Consider the following 20,029-nt stretch of genomic DNA (forward strand, 5'->3'; position numbering starts at 1 on the left):
ACTATGACATCACTAGATACGGCTTCTAGCGAATAAAAATCACCTCGTGTAAATCGCCCTATAACTCTTTAGAAACTATAGCATTATAATTAACATTCTTTATTTGCTCTAATTATTTAAAAACATTAGAGACCGAAAAATCTTTCGGCGCGCAACAATTAAGAAGAGGGGACATTTAAAAATCAGATTATTTGGGGGGATTATATATAATTAGAACGTTATTTCTCACTTTGGATAAATATTGCGAAGAATATTACTACGTCGACCCGCCATCAGAGGTCTATCGATATTCGCAAATTCTCGCAAGTGCTGAGACACGCGTATATCTCTTTATATAGAATCTCGATTTAATAACTTACACCGGCGTCTAAGGTAGGCTTCCATTACAATACCTTACTGATGAGTCCAGGGAAGCCGGAACGAAACGCCAAACATTACGTGATATTCTTCGCAATATAGAATATTAGAATATATTATCAGATTTAGATTGACTCTTATTCGCCATTCTCAACGTATTAATTATTGTTTATAAAAAGAGTCCTTTATTTCTTCAATTATTTGTTTTAAAAACATTAATCAATGCATATATTTGTGTGTATTAATGTTATATTTAATATTATGGTTTACAATATAAATTTTAACGGCAGAATTTATATATAATTTTACATATCCTCGGTATCACTGTCCGAATCTTCTGCCATTGCCTGTCGTGCCTTTGTTTCGGCTTCAGTTTTCAAATCTGCCGGTACACGTTGATGAATTCCTTTAGTATGTGCACCAACCCAACTCATTTCCAATTCAAATTGTTTATCCTTAAGCTCATCATGGACAAGGTAGATAATACGAGCAGCTTCTTTGACTAAATCTTTACAAGTCATTTCTGATAATTTCAATTTTTCAATTTCCGTTTTTGCCGACTGTTTTGCTTTACCTGTGGATAATATAATTATAAAACATAAATTCTATCTGCATGGCTAGTATTCATAGTTCGTTCTTATTTCAAAATTGTGTTAAATAACGTCTTGTGATGTTAATACAGCTTTGTGGTGTGTGTGATTGGTTTATAACATCTCCAGATTGTATTTAAGTTTTAAATATAAGAACTGACTTTGAATACAGCTTACGTTCCATTTCTTTTTTTTTTACTATGGACTTGACTTACCTACTGCACAGCCATAATAGCCATACGAAACTCCTGATGGGTCAATCATATACAATACTGGACCGTCTGTCTCATAAGCACTGAGCAAGACAGAGCAACCATATGGACGTACAGCAGAATATAAGGTATATGCATGCATATACATAGAGACTCTTTCGTTTAAATACTTTAATGGAATACCAACTCCATATTGTGCTCTATAACTAGCAGCCTCTGATCTCGCAGTCTCTGCGATCTGTCTTGCATCTGATATTATACCAGAGACTGCCATACCAACGTGTTGATCTATGTTAAATATTCGTTTATTAGCACCTGGTTCGTAGAGCTTCGACGTTACTATCTTTTCAATAGCAAATACTACGCCATCCTTCCCTCGTAAACCAATAACTGTCCTGTAACAAAACATAATTACATACATAAGTCGATATTGACAGTTGGATATTATCTCATATTCAAAACCATCTTAAGTACTGTATTAAGATATCATGAACCACTCAGTGATGACAGTCGATTCTTACATTTAAAATTGTCTTAAGTATAGCCTTTTAAGATATCATAAACCACAATCAGAAAGCTGTGTATTAGCATCTTAAAATGTTACTTAAAACGGTCTTAAAATGAGAATAAACTATGAATACTGCCTATAATAAATAAAGTATAGATATGCATGCAAGAATTTTTCCTTATTAATATTTTAGATGTTCTACATGTCGCATTGATTTTCACTAGAATGTTAGTGTATGCAAATGTTACTCCAATCGATGTTTATATAAAAACTCATGACGAGAGAAACTCACCCTCCATTTTCTACGGCTTTATGCGCATATTCCACTTGAAACACACGTCCGTCCGGCGAAAATTGCGAGGCGGACAAGTCATACTGGAACGAAAATTGTGTATTGAGCAAAGACGTTTTTTCGTTACCTAACTAACAGCAACCGCGACTAAGACTATCTTCGTTTTCAGGGATCAGAAGACAAAGATAGTTTTAGCCGCGGTTGCTTTTGGTTGGATAACGAAAAAACGCCTCAATGCGTGAGAATACTCACCCCTGTCCCTATAGAACTCATTTTTTTCTTCTTCTTATTATTAATTAAAGACTCCCGCGTCCGTCACGGTCGAACCAAACCAAAGTGACCGAGCAAAAATCAATTACTGCCCTATGATTTTGTATGACCAGCATCACAGAACATGTACTACAATGTACTACCAGCATTTGTGGTGATTTGTGGCGCTACCTTCCTCCGTAAACCGGAACTAAATAGCAAAATGACACAATATGGCGTCTATTGTTGTATGTATATATATATATATATATATATATATATACACACATCTATATATATATATATATGAAATTAACGCCAAATTTTTTTGCAATGCTTTATGAAAATTTAGGTGTATATATATTATACAATGGTTTATTAATGTAATATATGTTTTTATTTTTTTTCCAATATAAAATGTATATATACATATTTTATGTTATATATACATCTGTAAAAATATTAATATATCTATAAATAATTTGTATTCTGAAAATAAGGGGATCTGTTTTTTTTTTTCTTAGAATGCATTCTTTTAGCCGCGACATATACATAAAATTGTTATTATTTACAGTTATATCTATTATAATATTCCGTACAATAGAACAATGTATTGTGAACTTTGAAAATGTTTCGTTTAAAACATTTTTTAATTTTTCCATTATATACTTTTGTATCTCATGACAAAACTTGAATCGACTTTTTTACCGACACGTACTCATGCATCCATGCATTTAGTTCATTTACATGGAGAACACGGTAGAGGCGTCACTAACGCTGGTACGCCACGGTCAGTTTGGAGGCCCGTCACTGATGCGTCAGCGTCGCCGTCATCTATGACTCTGTAAGGTTAGGTTGCCTAGCGTCGCTTAGTGGCAGAAATTGCAAGGAAATGTGGCGCCAGTGGCGCACGACGTAATACAAATTGAAAAGAAGGTGAACCTGTCTTTACCAAGAATTGTCAAAATTTTTAATAGTGCACAAGTCACAAACATGATGGAAGAAACCCATCGTGATCACAAATTATTTCAGTTGTGTTTTGTGTATGTATAGATACACATGTATGGTAAGTGAGATTTATATGTCTATCCGCAGTTTCTTTTGGAGCATCGCTTATAATAATCTTATATTCTTCAAAGATAAGCGCCAATGAACAGTGCAGCTTATTCTTGCATAAAAATAAAACTCCTTTTTTTATTTGTATCGCGCAATTATATTCGATTTACCTAGAAATTATTTGAATTAGGAGAATATTTGTGTCTCAAATTGTAATTGCATTCGGGTTTAATCTCAAAGTCCGAATTAATGTATTATAGTAAGCGAGTGAATGAGAAAGAGAGAAGATAACACATTGCCTAGATTTCGTTTCGATATTTTTTTAGGTATGTGTACGTGCCCCAAAAGATATTAGGTTTGTTCGCGTCGCACGCTCCAACATGCTCCAATATGCTCCTACCATATAGCTCTTGCTCACTTCAACGAGCACGTTGGAGAGAGTAAGAGCTATGATAGGAGCATATATTGGAGCATGTTGGAGCGTGCGACGCGAACAAACCTATTGTTATGATGTATTTTTGACATCTTTTAAGCATTCATGCATATTGTTTGGATACTTGTAAAAAATTTTTTTTCTGTTATTATAAATATAAACATATGCAGGGTATATACTATAAAAAGTATAAAAGAATGGATGATATTGATATAGTGATATATGTAGTGTGTAAGTGCTATTTCTAATATGATTTCTAATATGACTTTGTCTTTAGGATCCTCTTAAGGGATGATTTCTCACACAAATTCAAGATGAAATCTTGATATAATCATATATCCAAAATAGCATATAGTTTTAAAGATACAGGATGTTAAAGTTCAAAATTTTGTTTATTTTAAAAGTTTTGAAAATTATATTATAATAAAAATTACATATATTTAGATGAATTTTCATTATATATATTAAATTTAAAGTTTTATCTAAAGGATAAATTGCTGAAGGCATTACAGTGTACGATTTGGAGCATTATTTAAGAACATTGTGTATTATAATAAGCAGTATGAAATTATATGCATCACTGGCATTGTAGAGCATTACTAGGAAATTAATAGGCTATGATATTAATGGGATTACTTGAATATTACATGGACATTACTGGGCATTAGTAGGAATTATAGTGCAGTACATAATTTGGTCAGTAAAGAGAGAGAAAGAGAGAGAGTTTATCTCTTACAAATTACTGTTAGTTTCATCAAAATAACTCAAATGAAATGGTTTTTGAAAATTAAAAAGGAACAAAATTTTAATTTTGACACCTTGTATTTTTGAAACTAAGTTGTTTGAGACATAGTCTCGAACTAATAAGAAACAAAGCCTTTAATGATCTAGCTGAATTTTAGATACTTGTATAATTTCGTGTGAATTTATATACTACTAGACTTAATCATTATAATTAGTCGAATTATCGTCGATCGACGTTGATAACATGTTAATCAAAATCGACGTCAATTTGACCAATATTTTCTGGATGAGTTATAATTATATATGGTACATTAAATTTATGTCGAATGCAAATTACAAGCCATTTTCATATAACCATATTGAATTACAATATATTACTCATATTATCTATATATCGTTAAATGTGTATAATAATATTGTTTAATAATTAATTCAGTAACACATTAGAGTCAATAATATAAAAATTAATTATAATATGTATATCGTTATTAATTTTTATATTGTATATATCTGTGTCTATGTTTATACATTGTAGTATGTAATAATTATAAAATTAAATAATTTTCTTAACATATATTTTTTAGAAATTCGTAAAAAATGTTATAAAATAAATATTTTTTTACATAGATATACTTGATAATTGTGTATATAAGATGCACGAAAGATTATATAATAATTTTTTTAAATTTTATATTTTCTGTATTAAATTAAAGTTATAAAAGTGTAATTTATGTAACTTTAAAAATAATCTTTTTTTTTTGTTTTAATAAATGATAATATTTTTGCCATTTTTCGTAAATTATTTTGTCATCGAATAACTATAATTCCAATTATATATGACAATAAAAATAAAATAATTTCTGCAAAAGATTAATAATTCAGAAAGATACACATTTATTGTTCATATAAAATATTATTTTCATGTGCGATTTATATAGCTTATCTACGAAAATAAGAATTACTGGATGTTTAATATATATGTATAAATAACATTATCGGTTTTCACTTTGTAAGAAATTACTCAAGTTTTCTTTTTTGCAGCTGTACTCTGATGGACATTGCTCGATATTGCCATACTCAATCGCCTTCCGGAACTCTGTGATCGTCTTCTCATAATTGGATTCTACAGGTAAGCTTCTACGGAAATGAAAATTTTACATACAGAATATTCACGCTGCTTTATTTTCGCAGCAGTAGATTATTTTCTATTTAATTTTTCATAAATACAATATATTTTCTTCTTTAATATAATATAATATTTAATTTTAAATATTACTTGAAATAAATAAATGGTCTATATCGAGTTAAATGAATTTAATGTTGTTCTTAAATTTTATAATATAAATGGGAACATAAAACTAATTAAAACTAATTAAAGTGTCGGAACTCAAAGGTCCTCATTCAGCGATTCTTACAGATGTTTAATTGTGTCATTGGATTGATATATTTTTTTATGATGTGTTGCGATAAAAACATGCTGATATACTTAACAATTATAGTTCGGATTGATTTTTCTGTTCTTAATACTAGAGTATTGTAGAGGCATGTGAGACAGGATCATCATTACAAATTCGTCCGATCAAGTTAAACGTTCAACAGTTGTCTTATATGCCTCTACAATACATTCACATTGAGAACAGGAATATCAATCCGAACTATAATTATTATATTAGCATGTCTTTATTAGAATATCACACATAAGAAAATATATCAATCCAATGACACTAACATCTGTAAGAATCGCTGAAGAAGGGCCTGTGAGTTCCGAAACGTACGATACTTTAGTTAGTTTTATGTTCTCATTTATATTATAAAATTTAACATTAAATTCATTTATCTCGATATAGACCGTTCATTTATTTTAATTTGCATTGCAAAAAACAAGCGAAATTTATTAATTTAAATCATAAATCATTTAATTATATTAATTAAATGTACCAGTAAATAAATCAATTGTTGGATGAAATGATAAAACATTGCAAATATTAAGTTTATGATATGTACTATGTACACACAACTCTAATAAGTTATTTATAAAAATAGGCATTTTTTAAATCCTGTGATAAACCCCCCTTTAAAAAGTATCTAGTGATTCTTATGTTTATTGATAGTAATTACAGTAAAGATTATGTCTTTGAAAACCAAAAAAGTATCGAGTACTTTTTGGTACATATACTACAGAATATTTAATTCATGACTTATAATTTTTCTTTAATATTTTATATATACATACTGTGGCATCAACTTCATCGTTTGCAAGAGCATTTCTGCTGCGCCGAGATATTCTCTCGCAGTATGTGGCTCTTCGCAAGCTGCTCTGTACAAACAGGTATCACCGATCAGATACCCAAGCGCTAATGCAAGCTCACCCTCCGATACAATATTTTCTGAAATTAATACAGAGTTATAATTAAAAATAATTCTGATCATAATTTTTAATTTTGCTGCATATACTCGTCGAGATTTCAAAGCGCCGCGGCAACATGTTGGTATTACACGCAATGCAATCAATTGTTGTTTATGCAATATAACCATTATACGACGAAAAGTGTATTCAAATGAATATTAACGGTTTATACATATACATTTTGAAATTACCATCTTCTAATTCGCGTCCTTTGTAACCATGTCCTATGTAGCCAGCGCCGAACACAATTACTTTGAGCACCAAAAGTAATAACAAGTTCGAGAGATTTAAAGTCAGCACCTGTAATATTGCAATTTCCTTTTAATTTATAATTCTAGTTTAACATTTATCGTTAAATGTTCCCGTGAGATTTAATTTTATTTTAAAATAAATAAATAAAATCCATCTTAGATAGTACACGATTTTATTGTACTATATCTCATCTATAAACATCAATTAATAATAACTGTAAATCATGATTTATACACTGAGAAAAAAGTCTGGTAATAGCTACCGAATGCATTTTGTTGAGCATATTGATGCAATTTTTAATAAGTAAAACCAAATACAATAATAGTAACTAATCGTTTAGTAATAATCACTAAATATTTAGAAAGCTAAAATTCTCAGTTAGTTGGTTCAATTATGATTGACTTGAAACCAAATAATTTGATAATATAAATTAAATATTTGGTATCGTTATTATAAAATTATATGAAGAAGGTATTTTTAACTGATTTGATAATGAATATCAAATTATTTAATAAAAAATAATTGTTACCAAATGTCGATATCCCCATGTTGTGCGCGTAATTTAGTTACATTTGCCAGTCTTTTGAGTAATAATTACTATATTATTTGATAACAAATGCCAAATTATTTCGTTTAAGATTACTAATAATTTGATTATATTTATCATATGATTTTATAATAATCATCTAGCTTTGTTATCAATTTCCAAATCTTGGTAGTAATAGTTATCAAATTTTTTGATTATATCAACCGAACATTTAATTGAAATTATTTCACCATTTGGTAACTGTCATCTAGGCTCGATTATTATACTAATCTTTTTTTTCAGTGTATTATTGAATAAAAAATTATAATATTGATCGAGAATTTTACTTGAGGTTTATTGGGTTTGAACTTTAGTTTAATAAATACTTATTTAATTCAAATTAGCACTGTTATTGAAAGATATTATTTTTCGTTTATATTCTTCACACATCTAATTGTTGGGAACGTTACATTTTTGTAATTTCTTACATAGTGATGTATAATTTTTATTACCTGACTGCTGGTCGTCGATCTTTGCACTAATTCCTTTGCGATCTCAGCCAGCATGGATCCAGCATATTTTTTATCATTAGTTCTTTTATAAGGATCTCGAATGTCGATTGTATGAGCGCATACGCTATAGGTTACCAGCGCAATCAACACAAACACTCTCGCGTTAACTATCATCTTTCTTAACGATGTATGTACGTTGTAATTGATAAGACGTTTTCAGCAGGTAATTGTAAATCTTGACTATTGCTTAAATTGTTAATATTATTTTCAATTTATTACGAAGAAGAATTTCTTTACACCCTTGCGATATCTATAGTTAGTTATATCTTGAATTGACTAATATCTTGGATTCTCGAAATATAATATGCTTTGTCAAGTCAAAATACTAACGAAATGTTAAACTAAACCTTTAACTTGAACTTTGGAAGTCGAAGTAACGTCGCGATTTGCATGGCAGCGTACTTTTATATTAGACGCGCACATTGCTCTCCCGGCAAAGCGTGAAGTCGTTTTATCCGCGTCCATCTGCGCTTGCAGTTAGTAGTAACTGTCATCTTCTGATTTTCTCCATTGTGACGGTAAACCACGCAATCGTTAATGACACTCATTAGTCGCTCCCCAGCTCTTCGCCGCACTCCGCGTGCACTTTCCTCGCGGGTTGACGGAAATAAGCGGTGAAAGCACGTCACTTGTAAACTTTTACCCGAATAAAATACCCCGACAGATAGAATTAAACGATGCAGTCGTGTGGATTCGTTCGAGCAATTGATCATCTCAATGGTCCCTTTGTTGAATTCTTTTATAAAATTAATATTATTAGAGAGAGAGAGAGAGAGAGAGAGAGAGCACTTGCCAAGTAATCGGACGTTTGATTCTTGGAGCAAAAATTCGCGCAATTGCTGTTCTGTGAAAATATATTTACAACGCTCTTGCAAAACATCATTATTACCAATTTAAAATGTGGTGAAATATTTGTTAAAAGTGAGAAGCATCCTCGATAAACTTTGATATTTCTACGGAAAAATTTCGGTGGTATAGAACGATGAGCAAAATGATATAGCAGAAGCGACGGAGCGATCATCTCCGTGGATCGTCTACGTTGGAACTGAGAATTATCGATCGAATATTTGCGACAGTAAAATTTGCAAGCTTCGTATATCAGAACTCTGTTTTGTTATAGTCTCGAAACACTTCCAGAGAACTATTATTTTTCTCGTAGACAGAATACTTAGTTCACGAACTTGTAACGTGAACTGTTGGGCGTAATCACAGGGTCTATAGACTCTTTCATCAAATATGCATCGGCAGTGTGCATTTTACGCGAGTAATTCGTCTGTGGCAGATCAAGTTGCTTAAATATGCACCCGGCCTAGACGAACAGTCGGGACGGAAAAACAAGCCGGCGAAAAAACGAGGAAAATGTTGAGGGAAAATAAAGTTTTCGCTGCATACTTAATGTGAGATCCGGCTCCTGCGAAGCCCATTAATAGTCACCGCCGTGCCCTGCTATTTTCGTTTCGTCACGTCCTCTCTTCTTTTCCTTATAATACACCTCCCCCTACATCTCTTATTCATTGCGGTCGATTCTGCGCACGTGCAGAAATTGCAGAATTTGCACATTACTTACGTTTTGAGGGATCGTTTTTTTTATATGCAATGATTTAACGTTTTAATGCGAAATAATATTATGATCCCTCGATAGGTTTATATTAATACAATAAAATAGAATGAAATAGAATAAAAATTCAAATTAACTCCATGGATCGTAAAACACAAATATGATGCAAATAGATGATGTTGTATATAGGCACAACAATATACAATTGAACAGAATATTAACGCATTAACACAAACATCTATAAACATTATATTTAAATTCTTTATCTATAGCTCTTTGTAAAAACTGAAAAATTATAGGAGCTGTAAAATAATGAAGAGATATTTTAATTCGTATTTATTAAATATATTAAATAAATATTTACGTATAATGCGATTGATAATAATTATTTGTTTATTTTATAAATGATGATTTTTTTCCGTTTGCACATTAAAACAACAAAATGAATTTTACGAAATTTATTATAGTCTGTCATATACTTATTTGTCTACTATTCTTGTTCTTGAAACATTAGAGCTACATTATTATTAATAAATATGCTTTTCATCAATATTGCCTTTTGATTAATAACAAAAATAATATTTTAATGACATATTTGATAATAACCTTAAAAATTTATATTTTTGTATTTTTCGTATACATAGAATATTGTTTAGAATTTTTTTTAGTAAAATTTTTATTAATAATTTTATTTTTATATAATTATCTATAACGTGAAGTTTTTCAAATCATATATGTGATCTAATATGTACATTAACTATAATTAGTCTATTCAATATTAATTTATTAGAGCATACTGAACATGTACATAAATCATTGATCTCTTCAGAATCTAAAATCGATATCGATTTTTTATCTTTTAAACTCTTTTGAATTAACACATAATGACGTCATCAATATATAACTGTATATTTTTTGGTAGAAAAACTGTTAGAAGTAGGAAGCTATTTTCTCACAATATTAAAATAAAACATTTCGAATTTTTTACAAATTAAAGATATACGTGCGTTTATATTTACAAAAATAGAAGAATTTATAAAGATAAAATTAAAATAATTAAATATACATATTTTATATTTAATAGATAAATCTAAAAATTAGTTCATCGATTAGTTTATCGATCTAAAGAGATCAAGAAATAAAAATCGATCATGATATTTTATGATTTCATACCTTGCTATAGAGCTCCCAGTTGAAAAAAAAAACAGAATGGCTGGTGGTGATGTGTAATGGTGATCAAGCTCGACAAATGATGATCATTAGCGATCTCGTTTCATGCTGACAAGTTATACCAACTGCAGTTATATACTGCGTATGTTATTTTCGTACTTTGGAATGTCAGATTCAAAGGATTCCAAACATGAGTCATAGAACTGTGACTAACTGCAAAATGAGGATACAGTTGTACTAAATATGAAACTGCAATCAGAAATTCTGTAACGCAAACATCAAATTCTCTCCAAAGTGTCATAATATATACTTCGAATATTTTTTTTTGCTGAACATAATGGCATTGACAGAATTTGAGTAATGTATCAGGATTTTGAGTAAACTTCTAAATAAATTTTATACAGTACCTAAAAGTACAATTTAAGACTTCAAATAAATTTTTAGTTTTAAAGTTTAGGTGCCGTAGATCTTATTTAGAAATAAGTTTTTGTTTTATAGTAAATAGTGTTATAAAGTAAAAATGTCCATAAATGTAATTTCATTCCAATTTACTCAAAATGACACACTATTTAAATTCTATTAATATTATCATGTTCAGCGTAAAATATCTTTGAAGTATGGCATTTTGGATAGAATTTGATATTGATCCATGTTATATAATACCATGATATACATATATTGATTTATTTATTTTTCTAAATAATTTTTTATGCGTTTTATACATTTGAGGAAAATAATTAACTTATAATTAGTATTTAGAAAGAAATTATTATATATAAAGGAAAAAGGAAAACATTATATGGAAAAAACACGTTTTTTGGTCTCGCTTATTAACGTTCAAGGCGTCATGCAGATTGCCTTAACACGAAAGCGTGTACCATAGTTAATGACTATACAATTCTGAAATACATAATCATCAACGTAACAAAGTAAATAAGTTCGCTTTCTAGAATACTGTTTAACACTAGAAAATTTTAATATCTAATTTGTATATACACTGTTAAAAATATATTTAATATATTAAATTTCATGTAAAGTAATGGAAGCAAATTTCAAGCAGGTACATTAAAATCCTTCAATGTTGTCAATGAGCATAAAATTATAAGTAATTTAGATTTAACGATTTTAATGTATCTGCTTGAAATTTGCTTTCATTACATTTACATGAAATTTCATGTCTTTTTTAACAGTGTATTAAACTAACAACATATTTTATTGGTTGATTAAGATGATAATATTATTCACTAATATAAAATAAAGTTCATATTCGTCTAAAAATTTAATCTTGTTCCTAGAAATATAATTTAAGATATATCTAGTTTCGACAAGGATATCGATATATCGAAATATTGGGATTTTTGTCAATAAATTAATCAATAAGTTATTAGTATTTATATTTATCCAAAAATTTAATCTTGTTCTTGGAATTATGATCTGATACATAGTTTCGGTGTTATATCGATACATTAGAAATGTCGGGATTTAAGTCAATAAATAGATCAATAAGTTATCGCTCACATAGCACAGAGAGCTAAAAGAATTCAAAATAAATTTAGTTGTACGTCATTAATTTTGAAATCTCAATCTTCAAATTGTTAGAGTGTTAGAAGTGTATGAAAATTTGGAATTATTCCAAAGATCACGGATCCAACATGGCAAAATCCAGCAACTCCCAAAAATTGAAATTTTGTCGTTTTTACGGAAAATTCGATTTTTTTGGTGTGTTCAAACACAATTTATTGCAAATAGTAGTCGTAAAAACAACTGATGACGAAGTGCTTGCAATGAACTATTACTAAAGAAGTAATCGTAACAACGACGACAATTTGAGAACACTAGAATACAATTTATTGCAAATAGTTATCCTGAAAACAACTAATTGGAAACTGCTTGCAACAAACTGTCACAGTAAAAACGATAAAATTTCAATTTTCGAGAGTTGCAAAAAAATGTCCTTCTGCGCGTTAATGGATTAAAATATCGGGATTTATATCAATATATCGATCAATAAGTTATGTATATTTATTATGTTACCTTGACAAGTAATTTCCGCCGATATTAACAGTACAGATACAATTGCGGCAACATGTAAATCACATAAATCAACAGAAAAACGAATTCGGTGATTTGGCTACTTTGTCCTTTTGCCTGTTACTCGTATTAGGTATACAAAATAAGGAGTCATGATGACAGGTCCGATTCATTCTCTTGCTTTTTTTATTTTTACGGATCATTTCTTTCTTTGTAGTCCACGAACGCCTGTAAACACTGAAAATAAAGCTGCAACAAGCATTTTAACATCTATATCGGAATGCATTATGTTGAAAGAATCTTCGATCGTTTCTACAAATCTTATAGAAAACTATTGTCAGGACAAGCGTGAAATTCTGTTTATAAATTGCGTTTGTATTTTTTTACGATTACGTTTTTATAACATTTCTAAAATTTGGAAATAATTGATTATCGCTCTTAAACAGAATATTAGAAATTAGATAATTATTTACTGAAAATTGCAAGTAATCCTTTAGTATAATTCTCAATAATTTTTCACTTTGAGCTTTACACACTTTTACGTAGCTGATTTCACCTATTGAAATATTCATACATTCTCATGATATTTTCCAGCTACGTCTAGAAATTCTGTCTCTACTGTGAATCTCACTCTGAAGAGTGAAATCTCATTTTTAAAGACTAAAAATTCTTTTTCAAGGCTCAATTTTTACTTTTTAGAGTGAGATTTTACTCCAAAAGATTTGGAGAGTAAGAAAAATTTCTATTTGAGAGAGAGAAATAAATGAACCACAGAAAATTCTAATTACATCAATTAGAATTCTGATTATACCATATATCCCAACTAAAATTATAATACTCGTAGATTTAATCGGAAAATTGTTCTGGTTTGTTTTTTTCAAATCAAATTCGAATTAATTCAACCAGAATTTTTTTTCAGTGCATTAAACTACTAGCGCATTACATTGATAAAAAATTAAGACTGATTTCTATTATATAAAAATTGATATATTTAGGTCCATCGTTAAATGAAATAATATAGGCCCGTACGTTGAATACGCTAACAATGATATTAGCACGCTAACATGCTATAGTTTATATCACGTATGGTATAGAATTTCAGTGATAAAAGCGCGCTTTTATCGATAAAAGTGCGTTCTGAATACGGACCATAGTCTTTATATAAATATAATAAGACCGTAAGTGTTTCGTTTCCTATAGACAAGTTTTCTACCATCAAAGTTGTTCCAGATAAACGGCAAATTGGTCAATTGCTGTGCATAAGAAAGAAAGTAAAATATCGTAACGCTTGAAGCTTGACTGAAACTTATATTTTTTCAAATTTCTATAAATATCGTGATATAATTCGTGATTCCGTATTCCTCTAATCCAAGTTTGTTGTAATAGATAAAGATAAAGTAGTGCCATGGCAAGAATAAATTTCTTTATCTTTTCCGCTATTACGTGACATATTATAAAATTATTACATTTTGATGATATGTTTGTTGTCAGAAACAAAAAAATTACATTAAAATATTAGAAACGCTGCGTTTTTGTGTGCAAATAAAAATTATGTTAAAAATATAAGAATAATATATCTACTATTTTTACATTGCATTTATTAAGTAAATAAATTTTAGAAAATGTTGAACTGTACATATTTTTATTCACATTTATACGATCTTCAAAAATAATAGTTATACTCGTAATTTTAAATAAAATAGTATATGCACAGTAATATTGAGAATAAATTATTCGCTTGCAATACTAAGGTTCCCTCTGTCGTAGAAGTTTGCAAACGATTGGCAATGAAGAATATATGAGACTCTCACGGTCAATATATTTAATTATTGATTGATGTTAAAAATAACATTACATACATTTTTGATATCATATTATTGTTGATATGCAAATTATTATAAGTATAAAGTAATTTAGTTTATATTTGTCTGTTACAATTATTTTTACAAAGATTTATCTTTTTTTCTGAAATATTTATTTGTTAATAAAAGATATACCAAAAATTTGGTACATCCAGAATACTGTTAATCGCCTTTTGATAATTAGGACAAAGACCATTAACGTACGTAATATTAAAAGATATACCGATCATGTGTGTGTATTTTGCATAATGTACACAACTAAAGGCTTTAGAGCTAAAACGTAAAAAGTAGAAAATTTTTCATTATCTTTAAATGATAAAAATTTTTACTTTTTACATTTTTGCCGTAAGGAGAAAATTATATGATCGATATCCAGATAAATATGGAGGATACTGATATGGAAGAAATGGCGAATATGACTCGGTCTTTGGTCTTTTTTTTAGTCTCGTCTGCTTCTTTATTTTTGTCATCTAATACTAATGTAATAATCTAATAAATATTGAATATGACTTTTTAAAATACACTTTTGTTTACTTTGTTTTATAAAGGATATTTATAAAAGCGCGTAAAATAATTGAATAAATTACTTGTGCGCAGTAATTGATTTTGTTATTTATAATTAAAATGTCAAAAATTAAATTTGTTAAAATAGCTTTTTAAAATTCATGATTTGTTTAAGTCTTATTTAAAAATCTGAATGTCAATGTTTAAAATCTGAATCATCTATGAATTCTTTTAAACACACTTAAAAATGATATATACAATTTGTTACATATATTAAAAATAGAAATTAAATACGGCATTCTTAGTGTGGTAAACTCATTTAATGATAACAGTACAATTGTACAACAATTGTCATCATAATTATATTAAATTTTAAAAATGAACTATTCTTTTCGTTCGGTTACTGTAAGTAATACTGAGAGATAACCGAGTGAAGTTCTCACAATCTGAAATAAAATGACATTTAACAGAAAATTCAACATATACATAATATATTCATACGCGCAGTTGCGTAACTAAAGGCGAGTTTTTCAATTCATTGATTCATTAATCGCATAATGCGCAAATGTAGCTTTTACAGAACAAAATTACATCTACGCACAATGCGATTGATCAATCGATGAATTTAAAAACTCACCCTAATTTATAGAATAAATGAATTAATCATTCTATTAATTGATTAGATCATTCAGTTGATTGATTGATCAATCCATCTTTTGTAATATTTGTAATATCGGGAAAATATGGTAATTGATTTATGAATGGATGGATCGATCGATTGATCGATCGATCAATTAATAAATCAATTAATTTAAATTAATCACAATATTTCTCCGATATTGCAGATATTACATATCAGACAAAATAATTTACGATGTAATTATTTATAAAATAATGATTATTTATACAAGGTTTTACCTTACTGAACATCTGTAAAGAAAATGTGCTGAATTTTCCAGCAGTTAAGCAAAGAGGCGCTGTCGATCTATGTAAGATAAATAGAAGATTTCTGGCTTCTTTTCCTGGCACATTAAACCAGTTCGATTCGTATGCAGAGAATCCTATTTCAGTACTCTTCAATATTATTAATTAATATTTAATACTTAATATCTAGATTTATATAATAATTTTGATGTGCGATTATTTTCTGAATAGTAAATATATTTCTTGTTATATATATTTTAACTTATAAGACTTAATATACATATAAGATAAAAGAGAATTAGAGCTAACTGATTTTTTGATCGATAAATCATAAATAAGGAATTTAAAATCAATCGAAAAATCAATTAGCTTTGATTTTTTATCGTCTTATAAATATCGTCTTAAAATATAACGTGCGTATATATACTGTTATATAGTTATGTTTATGTATATATTTGCAATAAATTCCTATTATTACTTCAGCAAACAAACCGATGTTATTTGTCGTCATTTTAATGTACATTTAGCGTCTTTAATGTCCAGACATTAAAATAACGATAAATAATGTCAGTTTTGTTTGTTTGAATGTCTTACAAAGAAATAAGAAAGTGCAATATGTAATATACATTCAGACGTGCCAAAGGGTTTGCAGATTGTCGCCATGTCGTAATCCATTGCTAATGGCATTAGCAATGGATCACGATACGGTGATAACCCGCAAACCTTTTAGCACTTCTAAAAAAAATATCCGTGAAAGCACACATAATATATTCCGTATATTGTATCTTACTTGTACAAGCAGCATTTCACCAACGTAACAATAAACATACAAGTGAGCTAGAACAAATCCTACGAAACTGAATAGAAAAATTAATTGGAAGGTCAGCGAACTATTTTCTTCTTCATTTATTAATATCTGAAATATTTCTGATTTTTATTATACCTATACATTTTCATATTATCTGAATTAGTTGGAAAGATTTGTACGTAGCAATGTGATAAATACAAGTGTAACGTTAACGAAATGTTAATATTATATTTTAAGTTGAATAGAACGGAAATAAATGCGAAAACGATAGGATCTGATAAAATACTATTCTTCGTGTCACTCACCCTAAAAACCTGAAATCCTTGAAAGCACAATTGAACAGTACAAGAAAGCATTTGTATTAGCATTATCATATTGAAGGAATCCTCAATTGTTTTTGCAAACCTTGACACATACAATTAGTATTTTAACTTTTATTGATTTATGTTAAATTATAACACGTTAAATATGTTTTACAAATTACACATTTGCATAAACAATTTCTTGTTAAATGATCTATTTAACAAGAAATTGTTTATGCAAATGTAATTTGTAGAACATATTTAACGTGTTATAATTTAACATAAATCATTTTTTTTTTTTACCAAATATTCTTTATTCGAACATGACAGATAATTTTTTTTAATTAAATTTGAGTGAATTGAATTGATTGTAATAAATTGAACTTGAAAATTTATTACATGCATTCTATATAATTTTGTAAATGGAGAAAAAATTTTGAAAAAAGTTTATCAATAATTTTGAAATTATTAGAGCAGTAAAATGAAATGTAGTGGATGAAAAATTTAGTCAATTAACTAACATATTAATATTTACTGTGATTGGCAAGGCATTTTTTTTTTATTGTGAAACTAGATGACGGATGCCCTGTTCATAAAGCTTCTTGAGAAGTGCCTTACTAATTACAACAATTATTAACATATTAGTTCATTTTATTATCTGAATTTTCATTATCTGCATTTCCACTACATTTTATATGACTGCTCTAATAATTTTAAACAATTATCTACTGCAGTATATCTTCTTTTATGTAAACTTATTTCATACAAGGTAATTCTGCGTTTTTTAGCATATAAAGTGGATAAAAGCACACTTGTTTCCATAAATTATACAAACCAGTTTAAATGTTCATGTCTCATTACAATTTGTCTCAGTTTACTCTTGAACTCTTGAGACGTTTTTACTGCGTTCGGATCATTAGCGAGATTCTTGAGCCTCTCGCGCAAGTTTTCAAATTGACCGCAGACGTGGAGCACTAGCATGGAAATGAAACTGTCGCTACCGGTGTAAGAAACTGTTGCGCTATAAGCAGATAAAATCTGGCATACACAAATCAATTCAAAAATCGGACTTCTGGTAATGTCGAAAGGAAAATAGGCTGTATAAAGCATAGGACGAGCCGGGTCACTAGGTGAAAATCTGATAATCGTCGAGATCCTTAGAACGATATAAATGGTCACCATGACCTGCGTTAGTATTGTGCACCATATGGATATCTTTCTCACAATTTTAGCATTCTTTAGCATAATTGTTCTTTCTTCAGATGTTTTTGGCATATACCAATCTTGATAGAAGAAGTTGACCAACGGCTTCAAAACTTTAAACAAATATTTCGGATTTTTGAATGGAAATTTATGTAAACAGGTCTAATTTTATTTTATCATTAGATAATACATTGACAATTTGGCATAAATAGCAAAAAATGATTGTATTGTTAAAAAAGTTTTCTTGCTCTTTAACGTTCTTTGTGCTTTATACCTTTCCTTTTACGCCAGATGGTGAAAGCTTTCATGAAAGAATTCGCGACTGGAATATTAGCGGTCGCCAGGTTTTCGGTCATCATATCCACGTTACCCCAAATGAATAACAAATTCGCCGATTGCGGTATACACATAAAGCCCAGCATGAAGAAACTGGCTATCATAAAGCGACATCGGGAAAGTCCGCTCTTTTGTTTAGGACTTTGTAACGGATCAGGCCAAATGCCGACGAGGCTCAAATTGAATCGATTCCATCCGATCGCGAAATTCAAGTCTATACAGATCGAATTTAGTTTCAAAAATTGACGAAGGAAAAAATTCGATCATTATTCGGTACTGTTAGTATGCTAATATTACATTGGGAGGACAGACGACTCGATTTATACAATAATTTTACTTCCAAAATACATAATTACAAAAAACGATACATTCCAAGTAGAACATAAAATTATAAAAGTCACTTTTTTTATCAGTCACGACTCATTTTAACATCAAAATGATGTCGCGATCTGTTGTTCTGCTGGGAATACCTTTTTATTATTTTAAGCACTCAACAATTTGTAGCGCACCATATTTCACAAATATATCTTTAACAGCTATGTACTCTCTTCTCTAACGTAAGTTTAGATAGGAATACATCTAGATCAAAATTTTATTATCTACAATTCACGTGAGCACATGAGTATCTTTATCCGCGTACCTCGATCAGCATCCATTGATACTTATACGGATGTCAACGATGCAACGACTGAAACGTTTTTGCGATCGACTTTTTTCTATCCCTTCCCAAAGATCACGCATGCTCCGATGCAGAAAGTGATCTACTCTTCGTAAAAGACCCTAAAGTCAAAGCCATAGTAAGTTGCTGCTTTGTGTTGAACACTTAGCGATATTTCTGAATTCATTTACATATAAATTTATTACAGTTTGTTGACAAAATATGTGACTTTTAGTTATTGTTACATACTGCTAACGCGCGTTTAATAGAAAGAATTATTATTTAATTGTTTAATAAAGGTACGTATTATTGCAATATTACAAAAATGATGATTTTTATCTTTTAAATGAAGGAAGTAAATAGTTCGACAATTAATAGTCGAATAATAGTTTTACATGTTGCGCAAAAATGTGTATTTTTTCAGTTCGGAAATAGTGTTGCAGGCAGTGCATATAAACCTGTTCATTTTATTATA

The 20,029-nt window shown here is 29.2% G+C and overlaps 3 protein-coding genes across 3 annotated transcripts; all 3 read right to left on the minus strand.

Moving 5' to 3' along the window:
• Positions 1-604: 604 nt before the first annotated feature.
• Prosalpha7 (proteasome alpha7 subunit) lies at positions 605-2,357 on the minus strand. The gene is made up of 4 exons (XM_018537965.1): positions 2,212-2,357; positions 1,960-2,042; positions 1,163-1,554; positions 605-931 (listed from the first exon to the last, which is right to left on the minus strand). The coding sequence occupies exons 1-4, from the start codon at positions 2,230-2,232 to the stop codon at positions 663-665; spliced, it is 765 nt and encodes a 254-aa protein (XP_018393467.1). The 5' UTR covers positions 2,233-2,357; the 3' UTR covers positions 605-662.
• A 3,076-nt stretch (positions 2,358-5,433) lies between these two features.
• On the minus strand, positions 5,434-8,312 carry LOC108772383 (uncharacterized). Its single transcript, XM_018537904.1, has 4 exons — positions 8,139-8,312; positions 7,040-7,148; positions 6,675-6,828; positions 5,434-5,578 (listed from the first exon to the last, which is right to left on the minus strand). Exons 1-4 carry the CDS (start codon positions 8,310-8,312, stop codon positions 5,434-5,436), a joined length of 582 nt encoding a protein of 193 aa, XP_018393406.1.
• A 7,394-nt stretch (positions 8,313-15,706) lies between these two features.
• Positions 15,707-19,552, minus strand: LOC108772384 (odorant receptor 13a-like). The gene is made up of 7 exons (XM_018537905.1): positions 19,537-19,552; positions 18,835-19,110; positions 18,193-18,673; positions 17,342-17,460; positions 17,038-17,096; positions 16,242-16,397; positions 15,707-15,769 (listed from the first exon to the last, which is right to left on the minus strand). Exons 1-7 carry the CDS (start codon positions 19,550-19,552, stop codon positions 15,707-15,709), a joined length of 1,170 nt encoding a protein of 389 aa, XP_018393407.1.
• Positions 19,553-20,029: the final 477 nt, after the last annotated feature.

The sequence above is a fragment of the Cyphomyrmex costatus genome, unplaced genomic scaffold, assembly GCF_001594065.2.
Source record: "Cyphomyrmex costatus isolate MS0001 unplaced genomic scaffold, Ccosl1.0 scaffold189, whole genome shotgun sequence".
Classification (NCBI taxonomy): domain Eukaryota; kingdom Metazoa; phylum Arthropoda; class Insecta; order Hymenoptera; family Formicidae; genus Cyphomyrmex; species Cyphomyrmex costatus.

Excerpts from the sequence above, each read along its gene's own strand:
- Prosalpha7 (XM_018537965.1), bottom strand. The coding sequence starts at position 2,232 with ATGAGTTCTATAGGGACAGGG. Across the intron at positions 2,043-2,211 it reads TGAGTTCTATAGGGACAGGG|TATGACTTGTCCGCCTCGCA; the intron begins GTGAGTATTCTC and ends TTTTCGTTCCAG. Across the intron at positions 932-1,162 it reads CTATTATGGCTGTGCAGTAG|GTAAAGCAAAACAGTCGGCA; the intron begins GTAAGTCAAGTC and ends TATTATCCACAG.
- LOC108772383 (XM_018537904.1), bottom strand. The coding sequence starts at position 8,312 with ATGATAGTTAACGCGAGAGTGTTTGTGTTGATTGCGCTGGTAACCTAT. Across the intron at positions 7,149-8,138 it reads GATCGACGACCAGCAGTCAG|GTGCTGACTTTAAATCTCTC; the intron begins GTAATAAAAATT and ends GCAATATTACAG. Across the intron at positions 6,829-7,039 it reads AGGACGCGAATTAGAAGATG|AAAATATTGTATCGGAGGGT; the intron begins GTAATTTCAAAA and ends TATTAATTTCAG.
- LOC108772384 (XM_018537905.1), bottom strand. Across the intron at positions 18,674-18,834 it reads CATCTGGCGTAAAAGGAAAG|TTTTGAAGCCGTTGGTCAAC; the intron begins GTATAAAGCACA and ends ATTTGTTTAAAG. Across the intron at positions 15,770-16,241 it reads CTTTACAGATGTTCAGTAAG|ATTGTGAGAACTTCACTCGG; the intron begins GTAAAACCTTGT and ends ATTTTATTTCAG.